Source organism: Odontesthes bonariensis, chromosome 6 (assembly GCF_027942865.1).
Source record: "Odontesthes bonariensis isolate fOdoBon6 chromosome 6, fOdoBon6.hap1, whole genome shotgun sequence".
NCBI lineage: Eukaryota > Metazoa > Chordata > Actinopteri > Atheriniformes > Atherinopsidae > Odontesthes > Odontesthes bonariensis.
In genome coordinates this window covers 36054587-36064892 of record NC_134511.1, presented here as the reverse complement: position 1 = coordinate 36064892, position 10306 = coordinate 36054587, and the positions used below count along the sequence as shown (strand labels likewise).

Below are 10306 nucleotides of genomic sequence, written 5' to 3'. Positions count from 1 at the left end.
TTTTATATATAAAATATCAATTGAGCAGTTTTTAATTTAAGTACACAAACAATTAGTCCAACATGACAGTCATAGAAACATCCTTTTTCCATTCTTCTGAGTACAAAGGCTACCATTTTTATAAATGTGTCATGTTGCACTTCTCCACGACTCACATCCAGATGGCAGCATTGGCAGAGTCTTGCTCAAGTACTCATTAACTAGCGCACTGGAGGAACCAGTCATCATAAAACTCCCAGTTCTGTTTTTTTAATGGAGGACTCCATCTATTTCTAGTCATACAATGCATGTACAACTTCTTCCTATTAATTTCAGTTGTCACTATTCATGGATCTGAAAGGTATTTTCATGTGCAGTCTGTTGATATCTGAAAAACAGGTTTTAGCTTTGGGGCAAAATTTCTGTACAAAAATGACGTGGTGAAAATTTTATGAAACACAAAGCCACAAACAAGAAGAGGAGGAAGATGCAGATAACATGGCCATGATTATTTTCTGAGATAAAAGCAAGTTCCTGTTTGCATTTACTGTGATGAAACTTTCAGCCCATTTCCATAGAAGCTCGGGGACACTGACAGACGCATATAGTGACACAGATAAATGAACTTCACATTTATAGGTTGTCACACATGTGTTTAACTGTTTTGCATATGTGTTGCACATTTGCAACAAGGAGTTTGTTGATCCTCCTGTCGTCCGTCACCGCATCAGTCCCATCTGGTTCAAAGGACACACAGACGTAAGGTATGGAAGACTGCGTGTCAAGACGATCATTCAAACCTTTAAGAATCGGATGATTTATCACAAAATGCAATTCAATAGAAATTATCCACCCTACATAAGACTTCCAGACAATGTGGTCTTTGTAGCTCTCTGCCACAGGAACAGCGAGTACAGCTCAGCTGCCTGAGCAGCTGTTGCTGTGATGCCATCTGCAAACACACACTGTCCTGGATCTCCCAACAGCAGTGTGAGAAAACACAATGTCTTTGAAACAGACGTGGTGAGCGCTGTGCATGCAAGACGTAAGCCAAGATAAAGTGGAACAGGATTGCATTCTTCCAGGGTCCAGGGATTAATACTTCCTGTGTGACCCAGACAAGGTTTGAACGAGTCTCTAGAGTGAGGTTTATAGTCTCAGGTTGGGTTAGCCAAGATAATGCATTACAGGGTGAAGCTGGAACTCCTAAACTATTCTTGTTGTCACTGAAATTAATATCCTGTTTATTTAGTGCTACGGTTTGTAGAAACCTCTTTATTCCATCTAAATTACCTTACGGCCAGATCATTTTTCCACATAAGAAAGTTCATAAAAGGTTTATTGCAGCTGCAAAGCAAAACACCCTGAAACTCCAACAAAACAGAGAAATTGAGAGCTGTACAATACATCACAACGAAGCCTGGTTATGTCTCTCTGTACAGTTTTATTTACATGATACTATTCTGTTGTAATGCTGGATAGCAAGATTATATGTAATACATAAATATCAACACAGTTTGTTGTTTTTTTCTGTTTTGTACAAATTTGCATATAACTAAGTCAGAAAAGGAAAAAAACAAACAAACAAAGAAACTCAAAAACAGATACATACAGTTATTTAAACGAAAAACATCCTCACAGGAGAAAGTAACACGGGTCACAAACATACATGTGTCAGGCAGCCATGAAAACACACTTTCGCACGGGTATGTGCACGTGCACGCTCACAAATACACGCACACGCGCTTCTCTACGATGTTCTATAGCAGACACACAGACCATTAGCCGTTAGACGGATGAGAAGTTACATCTAACTTGGTTTCTATTATTTTTCATAAATCTAGCTCTGGCATGCTCCTGTAATTCTGTAAACATGTGCTGATAAACCGGGTAGCTTCACAACTAAAACAATTTTTTGGGTGGGGTGGGGTTGGGGGGGGGGGGGGACACATCCACACACACACTGTGCTCACATGAATGTTGTGTTAGCGCATACAAATTAAAACTAATTCCACAAATGCACTGAATCCATGCACCAACATCGGTACAATGGAAGAGAAAAAAAAACGTTAAAACATGTCAGATAATTGTCACCCAGCAAATAAAATATCCAAAATCCTAAGTTGAGTGATATTTCTGAAACGCTAATGCAGATGAAGAGTAACTCATGCATTTAATCCATTCATTTATGCCCCTACAATAATGTAGCCTAAATTCACCCACCAGGCCCACCAGGAAAGAGTGCCGTCCTTCCTCTCAGGCCACACATTGGTACGCACAGCCCTGCACCAGGCGTCGGATAACACTGTCAACTTGAACCAGTTGGGGAAACCCTGCGATATTGTTATGTCTATTGCGAATGTTTCAATTCATTGAAAGGTGGAGTAATTTGTCTGAAGCTAGCACGATACCTCAAAACAAAAAACGGTCTCATGACAACCAATCAAACAATCAACTTGTCAACAGAGACAAGTTGATCAGAGGGTCACTGAGGGCGACTGTCATGATGACCCACTGTCCTGCTGGGGTCAAGGTCACGATAAAGTAAACGGGAAGACAACGTAGCTTAACACAGCAGCTGTGAGGTAGGTAAAGCTAGGAGAGACAAAGTAACAAACCCTCTTGTGCATGGAGGGCGACACTGACCAACTCCAGCGCAAACGGAGCACGGGACAACAAGTTCTATGGTTGAGGGACAACTCGTGTGGACTGTTTCTCTATGTAGACTGAATGCTTTTAAAGACCTGTCTGCGTGACACAGGGTCAGAGTAAAATGGCTGTTTGGCACAAAATGGCGCCTGGTATGGGTGAGAGGAGCACAGCATATCCTGGACATGTAGCCTGGTCTGCTCATAATAAGACAATACATATTCTTAGAAAAACAAAAAGGACTCAACAGCGGCAAAGACACACCACACAAAACAGGATAAAACAAACTAATGAATCAAAAAAAAAAAAAAAAAAAAAAAAAAAAGTGATCATTCATGCATCTTCCCCAGACAGGATCTTTTCATTTTTTTCCTCTTCTTTCCATTACTCTCTTGAGGTTGTAATTTTGTAAATCAAGTCCTTTCGATCCTCAATTAGCCACTCATGCTCATTGTAAAGTTTCACACTCATATTCCAGTCTCTCTCAAGGTGATTCATCGTTTCCAACGCTGCAATTTTGTCAGATCTATATTCTCTGGATCTTGTCAGCCACAACCACGGGATTCTCTTTACGGATCTTGGCAGCAGCCTCGGCCTTGTAATCATAGGGACAGTTGTGCTTGTCGGAGTATCGATGGATGCCGCAGAACAGGTTGCCACAGCGACAGTCAAAACCTGGAAGCACAAATGTCACAAGTCAAAGCCAGAACAAGAGAGCTGAACAATTACATTAGAGGGGAGGAGAGGAATAAATCCATATTTTTCCTCTTAGGTTCAGTAAAACTATATTTATCCTGTGACAACTGTCAGTGACATAATGCTTGCACAAGATAAACCTTCATGTCTCCTGCTCACCTGTAAGGCCAACCCTCTTGCGGCACATGAAGCATCTGTTTTTCTTGGGTTTGGGGGTGTCACCCTGGCTTTCTTCAATGCTGGAGGAAGCTACAGGAGTAGGACTAGAAGCAGCAGGCTGGCTTATAACTGTACACACACAAAGAAAAATCATGTAAACGATTAATCATGTTAGCTTATATTTGTATCTGTAATTCACAAGAGCACTAAATAAAGACGTTTGTTCACATGTCCAAGGCATTAGAAATGGTATGTTCTTTGTCATCACTAAATCCCCCCTCTTTCTTGGTACAAAACGGTACACTACTTGGAAAAAAAGCTAGCAGGTAGGATTAAAGCCGAGAGCCTCCGCCAGCAAAGAGGTATCTTTAAACAGGTTTATTTTTAGACACCCTCTTTTTCTTAGAGGCTGTAAGTAAAACCAACTCTTGAGTTTCAGGTATGCAGTAAAGCATCAAAAATAAACCGAGGCTGCAGTGAATCCTACAAAGCAAAGTTTGCCTTAAGATGTCTGTGAGCTTGCAGCGGTGTATGCTCCTGTGTGTCAAAACACCTTCTAGGATAGGTCTATTATACAAGAGTGTTTATGTATATTTTTACCAGGCTCGAGGGGTTCAGGCTTGTCTTCTCTCGAGATGCTCATCTCTGTCATTTGTTGAGTCACAGGAAGTGATCCTTGAACAGTTCTGCAAGTTTTAATAAGCAGTTCAGTCAGGAGTTCACATAGTCCAAAATTTTAGGAAAGCTCACAGAGTAGCTCAAACAGCCAATTGCAGCCAGTACTGACCTAGACATGTCTGGTGAAGAGGCAGGGGAGGCATCAACCTTGGCTAGACTGGCTTCTAGTCTCTGGATGGCTGAGGCCTCTGAGGTAGGACTAGCAGTGGCTGCTTAATGAAAACAGAGTAAGTTCAATTAAAAACAGTATCATCCGGAATAAATAAATAGTACAATTAGGTCAGCAATACCAATTAGGGACCTACCCACCCCAAAAAATGATCTAATATCTTGAATAGTCTTAAGAATTTGTAAAGAGTATACTTGAGATAAACTACTTCTGTCTTATCATGCATTTGCCTTTAAAAAACAAGTTCTAACAAGCAGCAAGTATTGCATTATGAGGGAAATTTCAATGTCTGACCAATCAATATGCAACCTTGAACACTAATAAAGAAAACAGCTGCCTTTCATTACGCAGAGTGGAAGATTAAAGGATTGCAAAATGCAAAGTGAATATCAACTGTCTTCAGTCTGAAAATGTATCAACACGTTGCCTACCCCTTCTTGAGTAAGGGGTATGCTGAATCATCATTCTGATTTTTCTGAGAAACAGAGGGTTTAACTCAATTTTGTGTGCAGACTTACCCATCGGGCTGAGGGGGCTCATGCGGTCACTGCTCTGCTGTCGTGTCAGGTGTTCCTTGTAGCACACAGAGCACATGCCATTGGTTCTTGGGTTGCCGTAGAAACCGCAGCCCATGGCACAAAGCACAGGGCTCTGGTTCGTCTCTTGAGCCATTGCTAACAGAATAAGAGTGACAGAGTAAGAATGCTGACAAACGTACAGAGAAATTTTGTTTATGCGTCCACGAGATTAAAATATAGATATTAAGTTTAAACAAAAGATAGAAAAGAAAATCATGAACATGTTCCCATGCGATCTTGTTCTATTGAACAGGAGTCGTACAAAAACAACAGATCTGTGTGTTCTGACTTGCCCTTTAGTCTGAATACAATAATGAGTGCTTCTCCACAGGAAGTCCAAAGAACAAACAACACTCACTGTGCCCTTGTTCAGCACCTTTGGCAGAAGTTGGACTCTCTTCTGCCCCACAGCTTTGTTTACTGTGTCCCTCCTCCCTTGCTCCTTTTCCTCTCTCTATTCACATTATTCGACGCAACCTCATTTTCATATCTCTATACTGCTTCGGGAAAATCTATTATTCTTTCACAGTTGTCTCCCTCCTCACAAACAACAAAAAGGTAAATATGCTATTTGTGAATGAAAAACAACCACAATTCAACTCCGGACTTCTTGACCATCACAAACCCCTATGGTTACTGGTTAATCTAGGGTAACATTCTCATTTATTCACACCTACTACACACTCGCGTATCAGATCATTTACGCCCTTTAAATAGAAATATAAGCTCCAGCTCACGTGCTGTAACTTCACCACAAAATAACAAATATTTATCAACAGGTGGAATAATGATCTCTCCATGCCAAAAAAACACACAAGATAAGAAACAAAGTAGACCAGCAGTTTCAGATAGTATACCCCTTGCTTTCTGTCATCATAGGAGGTATTGCGAAACTTCCTGTGACATCACTCACCACAGCGATGCCCAGAAAACAAGCGTGCATGTGAGTAATTTGGCAGAACATGTAGTACCGTGACGTTGTCGACCATCACTGTTGTACTGCAATGCAACATGACGTTGTGTAGTTGGAGACACTGACTTTTAGGCAACAGATCAAAAACACCTAGATTAATGACAAACAAGCAAACGGGAAGAACTAGATTAGTTGGGTAGGAAGCATCCTGTTTGCCAGCCCAGCCCTGGCTGTTCTACAATTCATCTGATCACATCTGACAACAACCAGCAACAACAGTATCATATTTCCCTTGTCAACAATATTTGGCCCTGTTCTGCCGCAGCACAGCAGCTGCTTGCTTGCGTTGGTGTGAAGCGAGTTTATATTCTGATCATGGACACAAACAAGGCAAGCGAACCTAATGTTCCAGGAGACACTGGCAGGTGTTTTGGAACATCCATTTGAGGTTTCCCAACAAGCAAGTGCCATCTTGATCTCGAGCTAACTCCCAAACAATCTTTCGTTCTCTTTTTCGCTACCCCGGGAAGTTATCATGACGGAGTCAACAAAAGGTTTCCTTGGAAAAGCCTACAAGGACCTCTGCCATTTGTGTCACATGTTCAACTGCTGACTGCCTAAAAAATACCAGACATGACTGAGCTTAAGATTGGCAACAACCGTTGAACAGGAAAGGGAATTTTCCTTGAACTTTACTATGTTAGAAGTGTAGCTGCACACTAATCTGAACAAAGACACATCCTCAAAGGAGGGACACTGATTAAATACTAGAGCTAAATCCCTCCTGAGAACAAAAGCAACACGAAAAAGAGACAACAATGAACACCACCACAGCAAATAACACCACGACTTAACTTTCAGAGACAAAGGAACAATGGACACCAAGGCTTAGCTGTTACATTTGGTCCAGCTGTCAGGTAAACAGGCGTGTTACTTAAATATTTACCACGACCTAAGAGCAGTGATAAGGTAAAAGCTTCAGGTAACCCACGCTTAAATCGGCTCTGCTTTCAATCCAACTACACCACATACACGAGAGAGTCTTAAAAGGGACCCTAATAAAGTGGATTAATAAAGTGTATTCTAGAGCAAGTACATGCAAGTCAGGGGGTTTCCAGCACAGGGCTTATTACCAGTCACCACAATTTCCTTCCTCGTACATTTTAAGCCCTAGCAGCAATTAAATGTGATAACTAACACGTTGAAACTATGTCGATGTGTTTCCCTTGCGATGGACAGCTAAAAAAGAGCGTGAAAAATACTTGGTTTAGCAAACAAAAGAGGAAGGCTGTGCTGCTTTATCAGCCGCAAGCTTAGCTCATATTTCAGGCCCTGCTGGGCTGAAAACTCCTGAGTCACACTGGAGGGCAGTAAGGAAAAAGCCTGTTGTTTTTTTTACTACAACAAGCAAATTATTCTGCTTTAAAAAGACACTGTTTAAAAGAACTACCAGAGGCTGACAGGAAGGCAACAGCGCTGATGATTTGTATAATAACCCAGAGTCTAGACAGTGTGGTCTCTGCTCCCTTTGTTTCTTCCTTTGTCTGCAATCTCCCTGCTTCCTGTTTAGACATCGTTTTGTTATCTCGCATTTATCGCAACATTTGCACTAATACCCATTTTCTGGGCGTCCTCACCGAGCCAATGTGAACAACCATGGTTATATAATCACACTTAAGCTATTAGAAACGGCTTGGTGATGCCACAACGTCCTAACATCGAGCAAACCTCGAACCCAACGCCTAAACTACTGCAAACATTACCCTTAATTTATCACAACATGTTTAAGCAAATGTTCGGTGGCAGTTTCAGCGTAACCCTGTTGCTCCACTGGTTTATTCGGCTTATGAATTTTCTATTTCTAGAGAGGAATTAACAGGCTTTGGTTCCCCATCCCCCAGCTCGGGGCAAACAGAAAAACAGACAGCAACCAGCACTAGCTAGCTCCCTCCCTTGTTTTCCCCTTTCAATCAGACCGAGTCACGTTCGAGGGCTTGTGATATTTAAAGTCAGGTGGAAAACCAGGTGGTGGTGGCAACTTAAAGGAGCAAAGACAAAAAGCTGGTTTGGCACACAAAAGCCATCACGCACACACCGCCTGACCTTTAAATCCACAGTTAAAGGTCGCCATGACCAACCATCATCTCAGTTGTAACGCCCATCTTGTTGTTGTTTACCTAAATAGGCTTGTCTCTCTTTAAAAATAAATCACGTTTAAAAAAAAAGAAGAAGAAGCGATAACCCAAGACCATCACCTGCTAAATATCGATGGGTTTCTTGCGTGACGACAGGAAAAGTGGCCGTTAATCTGAGCAGAGAGGGAAACGGTCGTGGTTTCGGGTCCCAGTAACGTCCTTTCCTTCTTCCAGGCAGCGTTTATGTGTCGTCGTCGTCCTCTCTGCCAGACGGGTTTAGTCGTCCCTTCTTCGGCCTCCTGCCTTTCCTCCTTCCTCTCGCCGTCTCCCAGCCCTTCTGGATGGATGTTTGTTTCCTTCTTTAGTAAGAGGAGTGGCGGATGATGTCACGGGTATAACAACGTGTCACCATTGGCTGCCCTCGGAGCCCCCAAGCACCCTGTACAATTCTGCCAGACTGTGGGGTGTGCGCTTGCGCAATGTCTAGATTGCGTTATTACACCTCTATTCGTCATCCACCTACAAGGACACGAATCCATTTACTGAGTAATCCACCTAAATGGGGGGCTGAATGAATAAAGCTTTTGAATTAGAAAAAAAAGAATGATTAAAGGCAAAGCCTCTTTGTTCAATATTTTTCTGTGAGAGGGCACTATGTTGTTGCCCCCAACTGCCACATATGTGATCATTTCTATCAGAGGAGCAACACAAACACAGATTTACAACTTGAGAAATATGGAGCCAGTTTGTTATGATAGAGCTATGGGTCATTGGCACACATACACACACACTGGAGCGTAAACATGTTTTCCAGAAGGCAACGACAAACAAGGTGGAAGATACGGTTACCTTTAAAAAAGAGAAAATGTCCACAGTCGATTACAGTTAAACTAAACCCAAATTTAATTTTAACCCAAATCCCAATTTAAAAGATTAAGCCTCAAACAGCTTTTAGAAATCAACATGAGTACAGGCCAGAGTCTTCCCTATGGAAAAATCTTCTAAATCCAAAGGTTTACAGTTCAGTTTAGGCCAAAGATAGATGTGCAAGAGCAAACATGTTACAAAAAAAAAGGCACACAAACACACTTGAGATGATGTTGGGAGTGTAAACATGTCTCGTGGGAGGTAACAAAAGATATGTGCTCAGTGGCATTGAAATATAATGGCGTTTTAGGATCAGAAAATGGTTGTGAAATAGTTCTGTGTCAGTAAACACCACTAAGAGCACTTAACGCCCACAATATTGTTTTGGGATTTTTTTTAAACATGTGAAGAGGCTTAAATTCTAGTTTTGGTTTCAAACACATTACAGTGAATTGTTAAGACTGGATCCGCATTCTTACTTTACAGGTAGTACAAAACCTATATGCTGCTGCTTTGAGGGGAAGGATTTCCTGCTGTAAAGTAAATTGAATACACTTAATGATATCACAACTGTTACATAGCTTGTCAAAAAAGTAATTGAGGAAAAGGGATTGATGGGACTTTGGACTCCTGGCTTTGGTATGTTTAAAGCTTTTACTACAGCAATGCTGTATATACATTACTCACGAAACTCAGATCCTAATACTAATCATGTGGGCTTTTTTTTTGTTAAGTTTCACCTTAACTTCTGTTTTTATCACCTGGAGGGACCAGAGAGTGTCATCAACTGTCTTTGTGAAAATATGAAAACATGCACTCACCAGTCAACTGCTGTGTGTTTTGTGTACTGTATAGTTTGCCCTAAGGTTTAACGAGTCTCAACATATTCCCCCTCTTTTTCAGCATTACATCACACATGTCCCCAGGCACTACAGGCTGTGCTGAGCAGCAAACAAACACTTGTGCTTCTTAGGGAGCGTGCTGTCACCTATCAGCGAGTGGATTTGGGGAAACATGGATGGGTAGGACAGTCTAAGAGCTATAGTTTGCTCAGTTTGCTTCATGCAGAAACTGGAAGTAGAAGTAAAAGTAAAAGTGAGTGCTACTGTGGGTCTTCACCTAACCTTTTCCAGGGGAATCCATTCTCTCTCTGTCTCACACACACGCAGAAGTATCAACACAGTGGCTTGCTTACTCAGGCAACACTGCTTTCATGTAATTGGATATATAAACATGGACAATGGACAATTTGTTGATGTTTTTATTACCTGAAACTAGGAAGTGAATTACTGTGAATTCTTTTATTTTTTTTGTTTTGTTTCTTTGACTAACTACTAATAAGCCAACATATATGTTTTTTGATTGATTGCATATTTTTACGAGGGGAATGAATTAGAAACCTACAGACTCTCCTGGTCACACAGATTAAGAGAGTTGAGAAGACCCAGCAACTGATCACTGATAAACAGCACTACTCAAAATC

General features: G+C 41.4%; 1 protein-coding gene across 2 annotated transcripts; it reads right to left on the bottom strand.

Moving 5' to 3' along the window:
• Positions 1–1300: 1300 nt before the first annotated feature.
• On the bottom strand, positions 1301–8312 carry zfand5a (zinc finger, AN1-type domain 5a). 2 transcript variants are annotated; one of them, XM_075468592.1, is made up of 6 exons: positions 8077–8312; positions 4849–5004; positions 4271–4373; positions 4084–4169; positions 3484–3612; positions 1301–3303 (listed from the first exon to the last, which is right to left on the bottom strand). In XM_075468592.1, the coding sequence occupies exons 2-6, from the start codon at positions 5000–5002 to the stop codon at positions 3155–3157; spliced, it is 621 nt and encodes a 206-aa protein (XP_075324707.1). In that variant the 5' UTR covers positions 5003–5004; positions 8077–8312; the 3' UTR covers positions 1301–3154. The 2 variants fall into 2 exon arrangements, with proteins under 2 accessions (XP_075324707.1, XP_075324708.1); XM_075468593.1 differs by having other exon boundaries at positions 4271–4370.
• Between the last annotated feature and the right edge of the window lie 1994 nt (positions 8313–10306).